General features: G+C 40.8%; 1 protein-coding gene across 1 annotated transcript; it reads left to right on the forward strand.

Annotated features, from left to right (window-relative positions):
* The first annotated feature begins 3,392 nt into the window (after positions 1 to 3,392).
* Positions 3,393 to 10,462, forward strand: klf4 (Kruppel-like factor 4). Its single transcript, XM_038971112.1, has 5 exons — positions 3,393 to 3,675; positions 3,819 to 3,933; positions 6,661 to 7,471; positions 7,608 to 7,775; positions 8,649 to 10,462. The coding sequence occupies exons 1-5, from the start codon at positions 3,671 to 3,673 to the stop codon at positions 8,822 to 8,824; spliced, it is 1,275 nt and encodes a 424-aa protein (XP_038827040.1). The 5' UTR covers positions 3,393 to 3,670; the 3' UTR covers positions 8,825 to 10,462.
* The last annotated feature ends 11,372 nt before the right edge of the window (positions 10,463 to 21,834 follow it).

Raw genomic sequence — 21,834 nt, forward strand, 5'->3', positions numbered from 1 at the left:
TGTATTGTATAATACACTACCCTTTTTCTTACTGTAAAACATTTTACAGCATCCCTGCTGTAAAGCAAAAAACTGTATTTAGCTGTAATGCTGTAACTTACTGGGAACAGTTTTACAGTTCAACTGTAAATAGATCCATGAATTGATCAATTTACACATTACATGTTATCGCTCTCTTTCTCTTACCTTCCTTCTTTATTTTTTATTTTTTATCGTTCCCTTTTTTTCTGTATCTCTTTCTCATGAGGCCAACAACCTCAGAAAGAGTTGAAAGTGAATCCTGTCTTTTGAGACCTCTATACAAAGCCATTGTCCTCTATCATAAAGAATATGGCCATATTGAGATAGGCCCTTTGTGTTTCTGAAACCTGCTGCAGGAAACAGGTCTTCTTCTTCTTTTTTTTAATCGTTTTAACACTTAACAACAAGTATATTCTCACCAACCGAAGCCAGGAGGTTTAGTCTTTAAAATAGACGTCAAATCAAATCAAACTTTATTTGTCACATGCGCCAAATACAACAGATGTAGACCTTTCCGTGAAATGCTTACTTACAAGCCCTTAACCAACAATGCAGTTCAAGAAAGAGTTAAGAAAATAATTACCAAATAAACGAAACAATTTTTTTTATTAAAAGTAACACAATAAAATAACAATAACGAGGCTATATACAGGGGGTACCGGTACTGAGTCAATGTGCGGGGGTACAGGTTAGTCGAGGTAATTTGTACATGTAGGCAGGGGTAAGGTGACTACGCATTTACATAAACTCACCATGTATGTATATAGCTTATGACAGTACGCCTATACTCTATCCCCAGAAATATGTTAACAGTGGAATAACAATAAAACAATTGTGTTACAAGTATCATATAACGTCTCTACACTACAGTGAAAGGTAGATGTCATGTAAATGGAGTAATGAAGACAACCAATTGGACATTTGTTGACATGGCCCAACCGACAAGATCCTGATGCAACAGGATCGGTGAGCCAGCAGTGTTTGCTCTCGACACAGAACTCTAAGCTGATAGACCTCCGCGGAACACTGCATTCATGTCGGCTTCCAGCTCAAAGCAAACACGACACAGCCTCAGCCCACTTCAAAAACAACATGAGAATGTATTCAGAGATCATACAAGTTTATAAGCAATATAAATAGATGTACCGTATATAGTCATACGCCAGTATAGTGAGTGTTTTGTCATAATTGTAACTCCAACTGCCTATTCTACGGGAACAAAATTGACTGCAACTGTAAACGTTAACTGCCTATTCTACGGAAAGTGAACTTGTTTATTCTATGAAAGGACATTCGTAAAAAAGCCATGCATAAAAAGCATGTTGTCATGCTGATCTGATGTGAGGCTCAGAAGTAGATTAATAATGTGTTGTCGTACTCCTTCACCGATAACAAGACGTGGCGTGAGATCAGCAATTAAACCCGAAGGGTTTGAAAAAGTACGGCTGCATAGTTCAAATGAAGCGTGAAGTGATCCAAAACGATTCTCGTATGAGCTGATCACAGACACGGAGTTCAATAAAATGCAAAAACTCACCTAAGGCAGGTGCATTGCCGATGTCTGTCTGCAATACTGAGAAACTCCCACAAAACCATTTATTGCAAAGTCTAGTTTGATATGCATTTTGGAATGTAAGTACTTTGTCTATTTTACCAGCCACCATTGCCAATTTTACCTTGAAATTCACAATCAGTGACACACCTGTAGTAGGCCAGTGTCGTGGTTAAACGCCATTGTATTGCACAGGCAAAGTACACAACGAGGTTACACAATACACACTCAACTCATAAGCGACACACGTTAAGCTAATAATAACTTACCCATATAATACAATAGCAGGCAACTCCACAAATGTTATGTGATAAGCATAATGAACATTGTAACCTATACATTTACTAATCAAAGAAATAGCTGCATTCTGTTCCTTATTTGTAACGTTATTTTTCACTTAAGGTAATAGGTGCTGAATCATTGTTAGAGATACATCAGAAATGTTTGAAAGGTAAGAACTGTCGGAGGTATCATGTTGGAAATCTATAAGGCTATAAGGGTACTGTGTAGGCTACTCTCACAAGGAGGCATAGGCTAGAGTGACAGACAAGGGAATACCTATACAGTAGCCTAGAGTGGGGAGTCCCCAGTCCTGGGGCCTCCTTATCAAAGGTGCTACCTGACAAAAAAATACTCTTGCGACACTTTTCCCGCAAAGGTTGGTAGGCTATTTATTGAACTTGTTTGACGCACAGGAATTATAACAATGGTAGGCAAATAAAAATATTAAAACGCCATTGGTAAAGAGATTGCATAGCAGCATGTAGCCTAAAATGTTACTTTGAATTTTATAATCATATGTTTTTTTGTTGTGTATTCCTGCAACACAACACATACTATTTATCCATCGCTCATTCATTAGCTAAGTATGCTCAAATGTAAATAGACCGGTAGCCTAGACAGTTTGGGTAGGCTGCAGTATTGCTATGACTGAGATAGAGGCGCGACATCATAGCCTATTTAATCTCAGAGCCTATACCAAGACAGGCGATAGAAACACAATCATCTATTAAAAAATGCAATATTGAACAACAATTCGTATTTCGTATGTGGGCTGTAGCGTTTACTTTTAAATTGTTTGAAAAGACAATCAATCATGTAAAATGTGAAGTTAGTGTCCTGCAAAATATTAAAACCTTCTGCCCACACCTCTACAGAAATGTGATCAACTTTCTTTTAGAAATGGACATGGCCCAGTTCCAACAAATTATAATGCAAATGAGGGTGTTTTTGTTACCATAAAAGGTGAATGGAGGGCGTTTTCCAGGCAGGATTGTATAATAGGCCTACAATATGTTTCTGATTTATCAATGAACATTTTTGGCACACGCAAATCCTAGAATCTCCAGGTATGCCAGAATTTAGTAAGACATTTACACTTGGTTGATAAATGAGGCCCCTGAAAACGTGTTGTGTTTTCTGTAGGAGCTACAATATCTCGTAAATTAGTGCAACTACAAGTCATTATTCCCATACTATCCTACTGTGAAACCTATAGGCGATCCCTTAGAACTGAGTTGATCCGGTTCCCCCACATTAGCTCTGGATAAAAAGCTAACGGCTGTGTAAGGGCCTCCCTGTTGCTATCGCTCTGTTTGCATGGATATAAACAGGAGACAGCGCGGAGTTTTTTTTTCCTTCCTTTTTCAGCTATGCAAGCTTGTGCTATCGTCATGAACTGCACCTTATTTTTTTCTACCTAACCAGCGGGGAGTGTTGTTTCTGTCCTGCCTGTCTGTTGCTCAGCAACACGAAGGCGTGTCCACTGGCGATGATTTAAGAAGTCTCTCACTGTCACTTTTGTAGGTTCAGTCTGTACTCCGGTCCCTGCATGGCAGCGGGATTGCTAGGGAGACGAGGGAATCCCCGGGTGTCGCCTCACTCCTGATCAATTTGCATCAGCGGTTCCATGCTTGGTTGTCTGTCTCAGTCTGTCTGTTCCATTCGCTGCGTCCACAAGCATGGCTTGGAGTGAAGTGTAGCGCAACATCATCTCGGATTGTCAACCGGTGTAAAATAGGCTACGTAACCCATGCTGAAACAACCCGTGTATTTTACAGAATAAATTCATCAGAAGAACCACGTATATTTTCATTGATGAGGTGCGGGCTTTTTTTTAGTTTAACAGAGCAGCATTTTGGATTGCCAATGCCATTATAAAGTGCGCTTGGATCCTAATAGGCTTTTCTTTATTTTGGAAGAAAACGATAAGGATTGACATTTACATCTTTTTTTGTTTATGCAGGCAACCACCAAGTGACTTCGATAATATGGCATTGAGCGGGACGCTTTTGCCATCCATATCCACATTTGCAAGCGGCCCGACTGTCAAGAATAAATCCACGGGACATGCGAATTTGGTGAGTATGGTAGCAATTTGTTTTTATCTCAACAGTCTGGGCTATAGGCTTTAGGACATTCCGCATATTTAATGGTAGGTCAGGTCATAATCGGTTTTATTTATGTATTTCTATGGACATTGGTTTAATTTCATGACATTATGTCATTGCTCGTAGTTATTCGTGTTGCTACATTTTACCATTGCCGCACTCTAGCACACCGCACCGCTGTAGGGGCGTGAACCAGCCGGGATACCAGTATAATTTTCAGCGTGGTCACTGACTGAATGGATGGTAGTCTACTATAAGGATTTAGCTATAATTTACAGCATATACCCAGCAGTGGCATCCTGTATTGCTTTACTGTGCCCTGAACCTTGGTCACTATTCTAGCCGGCCACCACCTGGTACTATACCCTGCACCTTAGAGACTGCTGCCCTATGTCGGCTACATCGAGTCATTGAATACTGGTCACTTTAATTATGTTTACATAGTGTTTACCCACTTTATGTGTATATACTGTATTCTAGCCATGGCTCACCCTACATAACTACAGCTGTACACACCTATTCTATTCATATACTTTGCATACTGTCGTTACACACCATTATATAGTATGTAGGCTATATATAGTTACATACATTATATGTATATATCAGTGGCGGTTGGTGCAGTTTAAGATGAGGGAGGATTTTTTTTTTTTTTATGAGCCTTATTTCTGTTACAGCATATTGGATGACAGTCATTCATATTCCATTCGATAGGTTTAGGCTACTACATGACTCTCAAATTTTCCCTGTACCCATCATGAGGTTGCTACAACCTAGCCTATGAATGAAAGTTTACAACGTAGGTGCACACGTCAAGAGACAGACAGTGACACATTCAATACCGACGTGCACACTCTTGCCTGCATCTAGCTGATCTAGGGTGTAATCATTAGCCCAAAAGTTGCCAATTAGAGCTTCTATTGGACAAATTCAGATATCTTTCTCCCCGTTTTGTACCATTTGCTTCTGTTTAAGAAACATTTTTCCCCCGAATCGTCGGAATGAATACACCCCTGATCACACACAAACACAGTCCACTTTCATAGCAGCCACATAAAAACAGCGTGATCACTTTGCTCGTTGTACAGTATAATTCCTTCTCGCAACTATCTACACGCTCTCCTCCTCTCACCTCTTCCCTTCGCTTGTGGACTTCAGTGCACAACACATCAGCTGTCTGTGACCAGGCAAAAAACCTTTCAAAGACAAACCTTCATATCATGACTGCTAACTGCTACACACAGCCTACATTGTTGTCATGTCATAGTCAACATAACTACTAGACCTAACGCGTTAGTAAACCCGCTACAGTCATGCAGTACTGTGTACAGTCAGAAAGCAGTTTAGCAGTTACACCGGCGGGCCCCAGTGGCAATACATGAATAGAACCAAAAGCTTACCTTCACTTGGAAAAGTTCTAGTGTTGGATAGACAGAGCCAGCTAGCTAACATAGCATCCCTTTCTGTTTGAGCCGGGTGTTTGAGTAGACTAAACTAGCTAGCTGCATTTGTTAGCTAAGTGAAAGTGAAAGTTTAAAAATCTCTCTCTCTCTCTTGCTTCTCCTTAATTTGTTCAAAACTGTTCAACTACTGTCTTTCTCTCTCTTTGAGTCAACTAGTCACCATATTTTATGCACTCCAGTGCTAGCTAGCTGTAGCTTATGCTTTAAGTCATTCCATGCTGCAAGAGCTTTGATAGGTTGGGGGAATTATGAATTTGTCATAATTGCTGTGTAAATCTATGGAAGGGGGTGAGAACCATGAGCCGCCTAGGATTTGTATTGAAGTCAATGTACCCAGAGGAGGACAGAAGCTAGCTGTCCTCCGGCTACACCATGGTGCTGCTGAGGCTACTGTAGACCTTCATTGCAGAACAGTGCGTTTTAATAAATGATTTGGTGACGTGAATATATCTAGTAAAGTTTTATCAAAAAAATATAAAGTTTTTAATGTTGCACTACAAAAAAAATGAACTGTGGAGGATGGTCTTCCTCTTTCGCCTCCGAGGAGTCTCCACTGGATATATTTATATTCCGGTCACTGACATTGCTTGTTCTGATAATTCTTCACTTCTTTCTTTCTTAATGATTATTTTAGTGGGATTATGTGTGGATTGTGTTTTTTTAATGTTTTATTTACTGCTAGGTATTACTGCGCTGTTGGCGCTAGAAACACAAGCATTTGTCTGCACCTGCGATAGCATCTGCGAATCTGTGTACACGACCAATAAACTATGATTTGATTTGAATTGATTTAGGCTGTTGGTTTATCTATTGCCAATAATGTGTATAGAATAGCCTACCAAATGTGAGTTGTTCTCAAGGAGAAGCTTATCCAGATCTCTTGTGTTATAGCATCCTAATAAACTGGAACTAATCCATACATGTCTGGGATTATTGTACATGTCTGGGATTACACAAGCGTATTTGAGACACAATGATAGATATGACCAAGAATCACTTTCCCATTTCAGTTAGACAGAAGAAGAAATTCATCTACAGGTACTTACATTTGGCAATGAAATGTTTTGACCACGGACACACAGTCTGGGTGAGCAGATTCACCTCAGCCAGTCTCTCGATGATTTAGCACCATTATATCAGGCAGTCTTCAGCATTATGCTCATGGATTAGCTATGACCTCAGCTCTCTTTCTGTACTCATACTGATTTCAATGTGTGTTTCTCGTCTTCCCTAGAGATGGAAGGAGGAGCTGTCCCACCTGAAGAGGAGCGGCTGTTCTGACCAGGACATCTCCACTGGAATGGCCAAGAAAGAACCTGAAGAGCTGGACCTATTGGACTATGACTTTATCCTGTCCAACACTATGCTACAACAGCAGCAGCAGGCTGAGGCTATGGCAACGAGCGGGTCCCAGAACCTGTCCCCTTCCCCGGGATCCTACTCCTCCTACCAGCTCCCCTCTCCCCAGGACTCTGCTCACAGTGACATGCTGTACACTATCCCTGACATCAACGACGTGTCCCCCTCTGGGGGGTTCGTGGCGGAGTTGATGAGACCTGAACTGGACACGGCGTACCTCCATCCCACCAGCCTGCATGGCAAGTTTGTGGTGAAGTCCACCATGGATATGGCAGAGGTTGACCACAGCATTAATGTGAGTAGTAAAGCTGGTGTGGGCGCCGCCACGGACCCCTCCTCCTCGTTGCCCTTTATTTGCCATAGGATAAAGCAGGAGAACCCCAGCACGTGCACCATCACCCGACCCATGGACCTCCAACTAGGGGTGGTGAACTCACACTCCCAGCCCAGGGCTGGTCAGAGGCCCCGCCTCGACCCCCACTGCTTCCCCCCAGGGGGGCGCCCTATGACTGCCAGCCGATCAGCCTCATCTCTGTCTCCGGACCACACACTGGCCAGGGACCACCACCCCTCCAGCCAGGTGTTAACCCACGCCCAAATCCCGCTGCCCGGTCCGGGCTACCACCACACCTCTCCGACAGGCTACTCTCCCTTCCCACAGCAGCATGGGTCTCTACAGTACCAAGGTCAGTTCAACTTCAATCTAAGTCTTTTTGACCGAGAGCCTTTTTTAGACAACATATCTGAATTTTCTGGTGCCTGACTCTGAGGAAAACATTGAGGTGATGATGCTCATCACTTCGCCCTCCTCTCTCCTCCTAGAGCTCATGTCCCCCGGTGGCGACAGTCTACCAGAGGAGCCCAAACCCAAACGCGGCCGGCGCTCATGGCCTAGGAAGAGAATTGCCACACACACGTGTGACTATGCCGGCTGTGGAAAAACCTATACCAAGAGCTCTCACCTCAAGGCACATCACAGAACGCACACAGGTTGGTACACATGTTGGATTTCTCATTGGGGGAAAAATTCAAACGTTTTTTTGATGTCAGGAGGATTTTTAGATTTTTAATTCTTATTGCATCGCTTGGTTATGAGTTTCATTACTGTAGTTTATGGTTTATGAAATGGTAGGCCTTTAGTGTTTCACAGCAGGAAACTTTAACATTAAGTTTTATACTGGATTAATATTAACTTTACTTTAAATGTTGTATTAATTTGGTAATGATTTGGTATGGAGACAGTCTGTAGAATGGAGACACATTTAATGGCTGGAATAATCCATTTAATTTGTTGAAATGGAACCATTTGTAACAGGCAGCAATGTGACCCTTGTGTGTTTACTGCACTATAGAGCTACTATATGACAGGATGATTTTACTTATTCATGCGTTCATTCATTCTTTATTCAGTAACGCCAGTTAATATCCCTCAGCAGTACACTATATGTTCACCTATAACTCTTACCTTCCCTGCTACCTACCCCTATGCTACTTGGCCCTGGCATAACGGCTGTTGTATTGCTAGCAGTAAATTACTCTACTCTACATCTTGGTAAAATAGAGTAAAAAGAGAGAACAGCAGCCCAGTTGGCAGGTGTCATGAACAGGCATTTAAACAGCAGCAGGTTTATACTGACTGTAGGCTGATTAGTTTAACCTCCATGCACTGCAGGACAGGACCAACCTCTATCTGTGTTGAGGAGAGGAGAGTTTGGTCTGTTTTAACTCCGGGGTCAACAAACAAAATTCTAACGGCCTTGTTTGTGTCTCTCTCTCTCTCTCTGTGTGTGTGTGTGTGTGTGTGTGTGTGTGTGTGTGCGTGCCTGTGTGCGCACGTGCATGTGTGTGTTGTGTCATTATTAGGAGAGAAGCCTTATCACTGTGACTGGGTGGGCTGCGGCTGGAAGTTTGCCCGTTCGGATGAGCTCACACGGCACTACAGGAAACACACCGGGCATCGCCCGTTCCAGTGTGCCAAGTGTGACAGGGCCTTCTCAAGGTCCGACCACCTGGCACTACACATGAAGAGACACCTATGAGACAGGGCCTTCTCAAGGTCCGACCACCCGGCACTACACATGAAGAGACACCTACGGACTCACTGGACGCCACCGAGACCAAGACTTAAAGACTAAAGATATTATTACAGAGACCGACCTGAACTTGTAACTTTGAAAACCAAACATTGCCTTCTAGCCATTGTCAAAGCATCAAGACAAGCCGTGCGATTCACGGCAAAGAGTGTTACACTCGCTAGGTTCAAACCCTATGACTAAAGACTGTTCTTTGTCCATCTATTAGTGATCAGCGATGAACCAAAATGGTGGTTATTTTTCGTTTTTTTTAAACATTCTAATTGCTCAATGCACACATTGCACAGTTTCTCTCGAGAAGAAATCAGATCAAGCCCAAACTACGTGATGTAGTAGGGAGTTGTAGTTTCCAACAGGACAATATTCTGCATAGTTTAGAGCAGAAAACGTGGTCATTAACTACAATGACCACAATCTATTGCGCGCCTACTTGTCCGGTCTGTGTGTTTCTTTTACGCCTGTCGCGTTAGGTGTGGGGGGCAGACACGGAAAGAGAAAGAAGAGACGGAAGAATATGCGATGGAGAGGGATAGAGAGCAATTGCTTCTCTACCTGAAAAGACATGATCTAAGTCAGGGGTGTCAAACTCATTCCATTGAGGGTAGTGTCTGCTGATTTTTGGTTTTGCCTTTCACTTCAGACCTAAACAACCAGGTGAGGGAGTTCCTTACTAATCAGTGAGCTTAATTCATCAATCAAACACAAGGGAGGAGCGAAAACCCGCAGTCACTCTGCCCTCAGTAGAATGAGTTTGACACGTGATCTAAGTCATTGGTAGTTGGTATTCAGCAGTCATGAAATAATGCCTCGTTGAGTTTAAATAACTATAACAATAGTGATTTTGACAGACGGAATAGGCAGCAGCTCTATAGAGATGAGATCATGACTTGGAATGAAGTAATAAAGTCATCAACAACAAAACAAATATGAAATTCACAGCGACTAAAATATTTTATTAAAGTAGAGTGAACAAATGATGGTTAATACGTGATAAAAAAAGTAATGGGCAGTCACTGCTATCATGAGACTTTTTTAAATAGTTTTATTCAAACCACATAATTCATAACATAAAAAATAAACAATCAAAACCAAAATCGAAAACCCTAATTATAAAAAAAAAATGTTTTTAACCCGAAACCGAACTGACCTCAAATAGCACTAATTGCTCAGCACTACCATAAATGGGATCGTGATATGACGTTTTGACAAGAGCCCTCAGAACAACCTCCTTTGTGGGACAAAACTGGAATTTACCATCTAGGCTATTTATCGACAAAACTTGGAGGACCAGGTGCCAACGTATGACTGGAAATGTATTAGTTATCAGGGAAACAAGACTCGGACAGACAGAACACATCCTAAGAGGCCTTCGATCCATTCTATCAGCCAAGTTGTTTGTCGAATTCATACTGTTCAACATACCGTATTAGACATTTATATTTATATTACTCTTCCAAGCCATTCATTACAGGTACAAATTAATTGATATGTTACAGGAAAGTGCTCAAAGACTATTAAGTGTATTTAAAGGTACCAAAGATTTTATTTTAAAGAAAACAGATAAAAAAAGAGTATCAAGTATCACATGGTTGTCCGTGAGTTTCTTGTCTGTGAGTTTCTTGTCTGTGAGTATCTTGTCTGTGAGTTTCTTGTCTGTGAGTTTTTCTTCTTCCGCAATTGGACTTTAATCAGGTGAGTACTTTGCTCCTCAATGGTGATGGCAATCTTTCAATGCACTGTGGTCGCAAAGTGCAATGATGCTACGTGAGACATTCATATCATCTTTCAAAACTCTGAACAATGTTTTTGTTCATGTAATATAATCTGAAGTTTTGTACATTTGTAAAGAAAATGCTTTTTAAAACCGCTTCAAATGTTTTGTACAACATAAAGAATAAAAATGTATTTAAAATGAACTTTGTATGTACTGATCACTGCTGTTTTGATAGCACTGTTATGTAAATTATTCCATACTCGTATTAACCTGTAAAATGTTTTGATAAATGTATTTGGTAAATGTACCTCAACCATGTAAATCAAAATGAAGCAACATCAGTATCTAATTTTATTAAGCTATATAGTTTGACTATCTATTTACGTAAGTCATAGCACATTTAAATAATAATAATGCTTAAAATCTTACTTAATATGCTTAATAATGCTCATCTCCTTTTCTAAAGCTATATAATACAAGTGTACACGCTTCATAATCATTCCAAGCATCCAAGTTGGGGAGTTTCTGTTCACTAGCAATGTCAACTAACTCTTTGAAGTATTGTAGTGTAGCATAAATATCTTACATAAAATAGTTATTAAACTAGTTATACATAAATAGTTATCAAGTTAGGCGTCCCCATTTACCTAGTAAAATGAATTATAAATGAATTCATACAATCCCTTTAACATGGTTATTGTCTGTGGTTTCCGAACTCCTACCTGTCACTAGGGGACCTGATCCTAGATCAGCACTCCTTCTCTGAGATGCTTTATGAATACGGGCCCAGGAGGAGATATGTTCGACAACAAGTTTTGTATTTGTAAGTTATGTGCAGTTATCTGCAGGCCGGCTAACATGAATTCATTATGATCATTATCGTATCATTTCCACTACATCTTTCATTTTCCAATTAACATGGTTTTATTTTTTTTATGGATCTGAACTTGTACCTTAAATACATGGCATGTTCTATCGGTTCTATCGCTGTTAGGCTGTTCTTTAGGTTATTATCACTCAACATTTTAGCTCCCAGTTTGTTTTACTGGTACTTTTACTCAAACTGTCATTACTGACCTAAGGGGGGAACCCCCTACCCACCCCCTACACAAAAGGTGCTATCTACAACCTAAAAGGGTTCTTCAGCTGTCCCCATAGGATAACCCTTTGAAGAACCCTTGTTGGTTCCAGGTTGAACCCTTTTGGTTCCAAGTAGAACGGTTTTGGGTTCCATGTAGAACCCTTTCCACAGAGGGTTCTACATGAAATCCAAAATGGTTCAACCTGGAACCAAAAAGGGTTTTTACCTGGAACCAAAAAGGGTTCTCCTATGGGGACAGCTGAAGAACCCTTATGGAACCCTTTTTTTATAAGAGTGTAGGCAAAACCCACGATAACCTATTTCATAGATTTGTCTATGCTCAATAGATTTTTTTTTTAATTTAGTGAAAAAAATGTTTTATTTATTTATTTAACCTTGATTTATACAGGCTTTTCTCATTGAGATAAACAACTCTTTTTCAAGAGAGACCTGGTCCAATAGCAGCAGGGGGAACAAAGTTTCAGACCAAACAACTTACATACACTAACACAACATTAAACAAAACTATAGACACACATACAGTGCAACAATTACATATTACGTAAAAAAAAAAACATGAATGTCTTAACTAAAAACAGCTGTCCAAAAGACAATTATACTCTTCTATGATATTTACATCGATCAAGTGTTTAAACTCCACCAACGAGACTAGATCATCAAATTTTTTAATGTTCAGGAGAGAATTCCAGGACCACGGAGCTGAGTAACTAAAACTATTTCTACCGTGACCTGTTCTAATTCATTGGTACTGTTAAAAGCAACTGAGAATGGGACCGTAATAGATATTACGAGTGTGCAAAGCTGTCATCAAGGCAAAGGGTGGCTACTTTGAAGAATATCGAATCTAAAATATATTTTGATTTAACACTTTTTTGGTTACTACATGATTCCATATTTGTTATTTCATAGTTTGGATGTCTTCACTATTATTCTACAATGTAGAAAACAGTACAAATACAGAAAAACCCTTGAATTGAGTAGGTGTGTCCAAACTTTTGACTGGTACTGTATTATAGATCCTAACTTTCTTATAAATCAGTTATGAGTGAAGGTACCTGTGTTTTAAAGATGCAGTACATACTGTACGTTACTATATAGGAGTGGTTGGTGACTCATCCGTGTCTCCCTCCTCTGATAATTATGTTTCTGTACCTCCACACCCCTCTTTGTTATTGGCAGTTAGTTAGTCAATACTTGACCTACATACCAGGGAGGTTAATTAAATCCAGTTATCTTTACTAACCTATACTATACACTCCAACCTGGTCAGCAGTACTATGAGTCAAAAACACACTGATTTCAGACCCATTTTATGAAGACCCAGGCCCTGATTTCACACTCAGGGAACGTCCCCATAATAAACACCTGCTGACCAGACCAGACAGTGGGGCCCAAACCCACCCCACCCTTCACCCTCACCCCACCCATTCCCTTCCTCAAACCCTCCCCGCCCCTTCCCCAAATCCTCCCTACCCCTTCCTCAGACCCACCCCACCCCTCCACCCCCTCACCCCACGGCCTCATCCGTCGTGCACATAGACCACTGCAGCTGTAGGATATGACTCAGCATGAGGGATAGGTATGTAGACACAGCGTTGTGCACGTATTGCCGTGGCAGATAAATTCAACACACCTAGACAGGTGTAGACCTAATCTCTAGTGTTTCCGATTTTTTTCATCAATCAAATTAATTCCTGTAAATTTAGGCCACTTTCTGTCACAGAATATACTTGATTTTGAGCTGTGAACTGAACACTGTGTGGTGTGGTTCATGTTGTGATGTAGTAAAATGTCAATACCTGAAACCATATCCCACTGATCTATTCATGTACAGCACAGTAGCATTGATTTTTATAACTAAACCAAGATAGACAACAGCCCGTCGTTTCCAATGGGAACAAATAAGTCATAGTGGGCAGAACAAGCAAGAAGGTGGGCCGAGCCAAGCACGAGCTAGCGAGATCCTATTGGCCCGTTCTTCACTCTGTTAAGTGCGCTTGTGCAATAACTCAATTCGCCTTTGCACTCCTTCTAACAAAGTGATTTTTTACAACTTTGGCAAAGGTTAAAGTCTACTCCACTCTGTTCATAACAGATTCTAGTTTTGGGAACAGAAAACTGTAATGAGATCAAACGTTTCATCGATGAGAAAATGTGCAGAATGTCGGCCAAAATCCATCTCCTTCCATCTTCTCCCACTGCCGGCCACTGGGCTTCCTCTCACTACCATATTTGGTTAGTGAGTGGAAACGCCAAGCGGAAGCTTCACATTTATACATCCGGTGAAATATCTGTCTCATAGTTCGGGTTGAAACAGGCTGGGGATTTTAGGGTCTTTGGCTGCCCTCTAGTGGAAAACAGCACAATCTCGCCTGGCCATCTTCACACCTACTCAGGTATACAGTCAGCTTGAATACATTAGTGTATACCCTGGCTTGTCAGTTAAACTGTAGGGTATGTATGGACTAAATAGTGATAACGAACTGTAATGTCTTGATTTACTTGAGCTGTTCTCATCTATTAATGTTCTGTATTATGACATATTTTATGTTTTGTGTGGACCCCAGTAACAGTAGCTGTTGCTTTTGCAACAGCTAATAGGGATACTAATAAAATAACAAATAATTAACCTCATTACTTATGGCTCCTAACGGAGCAAAGGGCCTCAACAGTTAACCCTTTTCGGGGCAGCTTTCTTAACACAATTCCAGATGTATCCTACCTTCCCACTGGGCACAAACTGGATGAACCAACGTTGTTTCAATGTAATTTGTCAACGTATTGTGACGTGAGATCTATGTGGAAAATACATTGGATTTGCAAAAAATAATCAACTGTTGTCTTGAGGGTGAAATTCCAACCACAGAGTTGTCATCATGGTAACCAATTTTCAACATAAACCAACCTTGTATAAAATATTTTGAATTTGTACCTTTGAAACAACGTAATTTCTTCAACGTTATATTAACTGGAGAGTTGATCTATCTACATTTATCCACGTGATCTCCCATCCAGGGTTTTAACCAAGCCATGCATAGCAATGTGTTACCTTGAGAATGATTATTGAGAGATCTCTTAATAACTGACTAAATTGATTCACTGTTGCTATTGAAGTCATTCCAAAGGGAAGTTTTGACAGAGCAAATGAAATTTGACCACAGTCAATCAAGTACACTATTTAGGCCTATAGAGTATTTGCAAAGTCATCAACAGTTATTGTTTCAATTCAACCCAGGGTTCAACAAAAAATAGACAATACATATAGGCCTAGGGTTTCAAACTTAGGTTGATGTCAAATTTGATCTTCAAGTTAATAATAAATATGTTGGTTCATGTCTCAATTTCAACCAGAAATCTAAATGAAAGAATAAGACTAAATCAAATTAAACTCTATTTAAAGTATATTTAAAGTTTTATTTGATTTAGTCCTATTCTTTAACTTCGTTGAGATGGAGACGTGAATCCAACATTATTAATTTGTAGACAAACTGGAATTAACGTCAGACTAAGTCAGTGGCACAAAATATACATTCACTCCTTCAAATGTTGATGTGTGGTTGCGTTGTCGACCGAACACAATTCTGTATGACTTTTGTGATACAGTAAATAGCCTAAAGTTAAGGCTATCTTACAAACTAACATAGCAGTTTATATTCAACGTTAAAATGAGCAACTCATCCATGGCCACATTATGAGGTTACTGTAACTATAAATGTATTTTTATGTTATCATAGAAAGCTAGCATGTTCAAGATAGCATGCAAAGGTCGCAGGTCTGTGGAGATATTCACAATATAAATAGCAGAATCTTGAACAGCGGATTTCCGGGGGCATGAATGACGTAACACACATTTCACGGAGCTCCGCCAAGTTGTGACAAAGTTTTGTTAATTTAGAGCACCGTTTCATTTATTGTTTAATTCATTTCGGTTTACAGCTCTACAGCTCAGCATTTAACACCAGAGTACCCTCCAAACTTGTCATTAAGCTCGAGACCCTGGGTCTCGACCCCGCCCTGTGCAACTGGGTCCTGGACTTCCTGACGGGCCGACACCAGGTGGTGAGGGTAGGTAACAACATCTCCACCCCGCTGATCCTCAACACTGGGGCCCCACAAGGGTGCGTTCTCAGCCCTCTCCTGTACTCCCTGTTCACCCATGACTGCGAGGCCATGCACGCCTCCAACTCAATCATCAAGTTTGCAGACGACACTACAGTGGTAGGCTTGATTACCAACAACGACAAGACGGCCTACAGGGAGGAGGTGAGGGCCCGCGGAGTGTGGTGTCAGGAAAATAACCTCACACTCAACGTCAACAAAACAAAGGAGATGATCGTGGACTTCAGGAAACAGCAGAGGGAGCACCCCCCTATCCACATCGACGGGACAGTAGTGGAGAAGGTGGAAAGTTTTAAGTTCCTCGGCGTACACATTACGGACAAGCTGAAATGGTCCACCCACACAGACAGCGTGGTGAAGAAGGCACAACAGCGCCTCTTCAATCTCAGGAGGCTGAAGAAATTTGGCTTGTCACCAAAAACACTCACAAACTTTTACAGATGCACAATTGAGAGCATCCTGTCGGGCTGTATCACCGCCTGGTACGGCAACTGCTCCGCCCACAACCGTAAGGCTCCCCAGAGGGTAGTGAGGTCTGCACAACGCATCACCGGGGGCAAACTACCTGCTCTCCAGGACACCTACACCACCCGATGTGGCCATAAAGATCATCAAGGACAACAACCACCCGAGCCACTGCCTGTTCACCCCGCTATCATCCAGAAGGCGAGGTCACTACAGGTGCATCAAAGCTGAGACCGAGAGACTGAAAAACAGCATCTATCTTAAGGCCATCAGACTGTTAAACAGCCATCACTAACATTGAGTGGCTGCAGCCAACATACTGACTCAATCTCTAGCCACTTAATAATACAAAATTGGATGTAATAAATATATCACTTGTCACTTTAAAAAATGCCACTTTATATAATGTTTACATACCCTACACTACTCATCTCATATGTATATACTGTACTCTATACCATCTACTGCATCTTGCCTATGCCGTTTGGCCATCGCTCATCCATATATTTTTATGTACATATTCTTATTCATTCCTTTACACTTGTGTGTATAAGGTAGTTGTTGTCAAATTGTTAGATTACTTGTTAGATATTACTGCATGGTCGGAACTAGAAGCACAAGCATTTCGCTACCCTCGCATTAACATCTGCTAACCATGTGTATGTGACCAATCAAATTTGATTTGATTTACAAAGTATTGTTGACATAGTTTCACATCTCATTGCTCTTCCGAACGGTAATAATGTCAGTGAATTGCTGAATGGAGGATTTCTAAAGTAGGCCGCAGCAGAGGAGGGCTATTTGTCTGCTCCTGACACAATTTATTTTCTCTTCATAGCAGTGAAAAAAGGGATATAGTCGATGTAAACGTGACTGACATAAGAAGCCCGCATTCAGTTACCGAACTTTCGTCAGCAAGCTAGCACAGCCACTAATTGAGCAAACGGTCATATTTCTGTTATTTAAAACGTCAGTCTATTCTAGAACTTGACTTCTATTGCTGAGGTTCATTTCCAAAACATAATCTGACTCTTCGCTGTTCCACAAATCCCGAAAATGGCCGATAAAAGAGACCGTCCCAAATGAGGCCCCATTAAAGCCCCAGGCTTGCCTAGTCGAGCAACCCCGCCAAGCAACTCGCCAGGGCGGGAGGAGGACAGCGATGGCCAGGACTCTGCCCTTAGTTTTAGGAAGTTCACAGAAGCTTTGGATGGGCTCAAAAGAGACATACAGTACCAGTCAAAAGTTTGGACACACCTACACATTCAAGGGTTTTTCTTTATTTTAACTTCTTGAGCCTATGGGGGTGCCATTTCGACATTGTAAAAATGAGTTCCCAAATTAAACTGCCTCGTACTCAATTCTTGCTCGTACAATATGCATATTATTATTACTATTGGATAGAAAACACTCTCTAGTTTCTAAAACCGTTTGAATTATGTCTGTGAGTGAAACAGAACTGGACTTAGAGCAATTTCCTATGAGGATTTGAAAATGCTGAAATCTGCTCCCTGTTCCCAGACCAGTTTATTAATTTGCCTGTCCTCTATTGGTTGAGATGCACTGCATACGCCTTCCCCTGGGTGTCAGCGAATAGAGGGTCTTGAAATGGAGTCTCTAGGCAGATCTGAAAGTCTATAAATTGATTGGAATCAAGGTGTCCTCTCTTTTCACTCTTCGCTCTGACGCAGGGAGGATCTTGGCATGTCGTTTTAGAAGCTCATGTTTTAGCTCCTAGATATATCCGGCTCTGTTTTTATTCGATATAGGCTTTAAAGACATCATAATCTTGTTATTTTAAACCGAGTTATATTAGTTTATGTCAGTATATTGCGATTTTCGGGTATTTCATTTTCTGGCTTTGTAGGAAGTTGGGTATCTCTCTCTCGCATGCTATTGTTTACTGCTAATTGCAACGTGGAAGACGACTTTCTCCAACCCAGCAACGATTCTTTTGGACAAAGGACACCTATCCCAAGATTCTGATGGGAGGTCATCAAAAAGTAAGAACTATTTATGCTGATAATTCATTGTTCTGTTGAAAAAAGTCAAATGCATAAGACGCCATTACTTGCAGTGTAGCCTTGCTTTATCGCACCCTGTATTGCGCAGTAACGTTAATTTTAAAAATGTAATTCAGCGATTGCATTAAGAACTAATTTGTCTTTCAATTGCTGTCCAACCTGTATTTTTTTAGTCAAGTTTATGAATAGTTTTCGATAAGAATAGGTGCCTTTCCAAGATGGCGCCGGACAGATTGCTTGAGTATTTGGACACTATTCTCATTGTATAAGCACAATTTGTGCCGCTAAATATGCACATTTTCGAACAAACTCTATATGCATTGTGTAATATGATGTTACAGGACTGTCATCTGAAGAATTCTGAGAAGGTTAGTGAAAAAATTAATATATTTTGGTGGTTTATACGTTATCGCTCTTTTTGCCTTGAATCAATGCTGGGGTGATGTTTGCACATGTGGTAAGCTAATATAACGCTATATTGTGTTTTCGCTGTAAAACACTTAGAAAATCTGAAATATTGTCTGGATTCACAAGATCTGTGTCTTTCAATTGCTGTACGCTGTGTATTTTTAAGAAATGTTTTATGATGAGTAATTAGGTAATACACGTTGCTCTCTGTAGTTATTCTAGTCGCTTTGGTGAGATTTGTGATGGTGGCTGCAATGGTAAACTATGATTTATACCTGAAATATGCACATTTTTCTAACAAAACATATGCTATACAATAAATATGTTATCAGACTGTCATCTGATGAAGTTGTTTCTTGGTTAGTGGCTATTTATATCTTTATTTGGTCGAATTTGTGATAGCTACTGATGGAGTAAAAAACTGGTGGAGTAAAAAAAAGTGGTGTCTTTTGCTAACGTGGTTAGCTAATAGATTTACATATTGTGTCTTCCCTGTAAAACATTTTAAAAATCCGAAATGATGGCTGGATTCACAAGATGTGTATCTTTCATCTGGTGTCTTGGACTTGTGATTTAATGATATTTAGATGCTAGTATTTACTTGTGACGCTATGCTAGGCTATGCTAGTAGCTTTTCTACTGATGGGGGTGCTCCCGGATCCGGGTTTGGGAGGTGTTAGAGGTTAAACTATTTTCCACATTGTAGAATAATAGTGAAGACATCAAAACTATGAAATAACACATATGGAATCATGTAGTAAACAAAAAAGTGTTAAACAAATCAAAATATATTTTATATTTTAAATTCTTCAAAGTAGCCACCCTTTGCCTTGATGACAGCTTTGCACATTCCTGGCATTCTCTTAACCAGCTTCACGTGGAATGCTTTTCCAACAATCTTGAAGAAGTTCCCACATATGCTGAGCACTTGTTGGCTGCTTTTCCTTCACTCTGCGGTCTAACTAATCCCAAACCATCTCAATTGGGTTGAGGTCGGGTGATTGTGGAGGCCAGGTCATCTGATGCAGCACTCCATCACTATCCTTTTTGGTCAAATAGCCTGGAGGTGTGTTGGGTCATAGTCCTGTTGAAAAACAAATGATAGTCCCACTAAGCGCAAACCAGATGGGATGGCGTATTGCTGCAGAATGTCGTGGTAGCCATGCTGGTTAAATGTGCCTTGAATTCTAAATAAATCATTGACAGTGTCACCAGCAAAGCACCCACACACCATCACACCTCCTCCTCCATGCTTCACGGTGGGAACCACACATCCAGTCACCTACTCTGCGTCTCACAAAGACACAGCGGTTAGAACCAAAAAGCTCAAATTTGGACTCATCAGTCCAAAGGACAGTTTCTTGGCCCAAGCAAGTCTCTTCTTCTTATTGGTGTCCTTTAGTAGTGGTTTCTTTGCAGAAATTCGACCATGAAGGCCTGATTCACGCAGTCTCCTCTGAACAGTGGATGTTGAGATGTGTGTGTGAAGCATTTTGATGGTTGCAATTTCTGAGGCTGGTAACACTAATGAACGTATCCTCTGTCACAGCGATTACTCTGGGTCTTCCTTTCCTGTGGTGGTCATCATGAGAGCCAGTTTCATTGTAGTGCTTGATGGTTTTTGTGATTGCACTTGAAGAAACTTTAAACGTTCTTGAAATTTTCCGGATTGACTGGCCTTCATGCCATAAAGTAATGATGAACTGACATTTCTCTTTGCTTATTTGAGCTGTTCTTGACATAATATGGACTTGGTATTTTTACCAAATAGGGCTATCATCTGTATACCATCCCTACCTTGTCACAACACAACTGATTGGCTCAAACACATTAAGAAGGAAAGAAATTCCACAAATTAACTTTTAACAAGGCACACCAGTTCATTGAAATGCATTCCAGGTGACTACCTCATGAATCCAGTTGAGAGAATGTCAAGAGTGTGCAAAGCTGTCATCAAGGTAAAGGATGGCTACATTGAATAATTTAAAATATAAAATATATTTTGATTTGTTGAACACTTTTTTGGTCACTACATGATTCCATATGTGTTATTTTATAGTTTTGATGTCTTCACTATTATTCTACAATGTAGAAGGACGTCAACGCCGCCACAACATATGCCTAGTGGGCATTGCTGAAGGTCTGGTGGGGCCCCGCCCAGCAGACTTTGTTTCCCAACTATTGCAGGACTTAACCTTGAAGAAAACCCCCTCAGACCCATAAGCCACTCCGAGCTAGACCCAGAGAGCGTGACCCCCCATGGCCCTTCGTCATTAGAGTGCATGACTACCACGTCCGGGACCAGATCCTGCACCAAGCTGGAGAAGCATCACCCTTACTGTACAGAGGCAAGAGACTGTCCATTTTCCCAGACTTCACTGCCTCCGTGGCCAAGAAACGAGTGATGTTCGGAAACACAAAGCGGCTTCTGCACACCTGTCCGGGAGTCAAGTTTGGCCTCTTCTTCCCAGCTGAGCTCCGTATCAAACTACCAAGCGGGGCTCTTCACAAGTTCAACGACCCGACCGCTGCAATTTACTTTATCAACAAGAACTTGAAGGGAACTCCTCCCCCAGACTGACCGGAGCAACAACATGGATATTTAGCGTATCTGCAGTGTTTGATAGGTAAGGCCCGACACATATAGCCTACTACAGTGCCTCCTGTTTTGTTATTTTATTATTATATGTACATTTTCCACATTGTTGGCTGAAAGTAAGCGTCTATTCATATAATATATATATCATTTTATGTTATTTTGTCATTGTTTTCTATGTTGGTTTGTGGTAACAGGTTCCCTTTTATTTTGTCGAGGCCATAAGCTGTCATGATACCTATGTTATTTGATTTAACACCCTGTTGTCACTTTACATGGCACTATTGATAAACTGTGCTTTCAATCATTTTTTTCTTATATCTTATATATATATATATATTTATTCATCTTTTATAATTTAATTGTCACAACGCTCCACTTGGAAAGAGTTTAGCCTAGCTGCTTGAACCACTATGTTTCCTGGAGAGTATTTAGGCGCTTGTATACTAGGGGGGATGCGCACGTCTTTTTTGGGAAGACACTTCAGCGGGTGGGAGGAAGTTCAACAGATTTTTTGTTTTATTTTTT

This window comes from Salvelinus namaycush, chromosome 31, assembly GCF_016432855.1.
Source record: "Salvelinus namaycush isolate Seneca chromosome 31, SaNama_1.0, whole genome shotgun sequence".
NCBI lineage: Eukaryota > Metazoa > Chordata > Actinopteri > Salmoniformes > Salmonidae > Salvelinus > Salvelinus namaycush.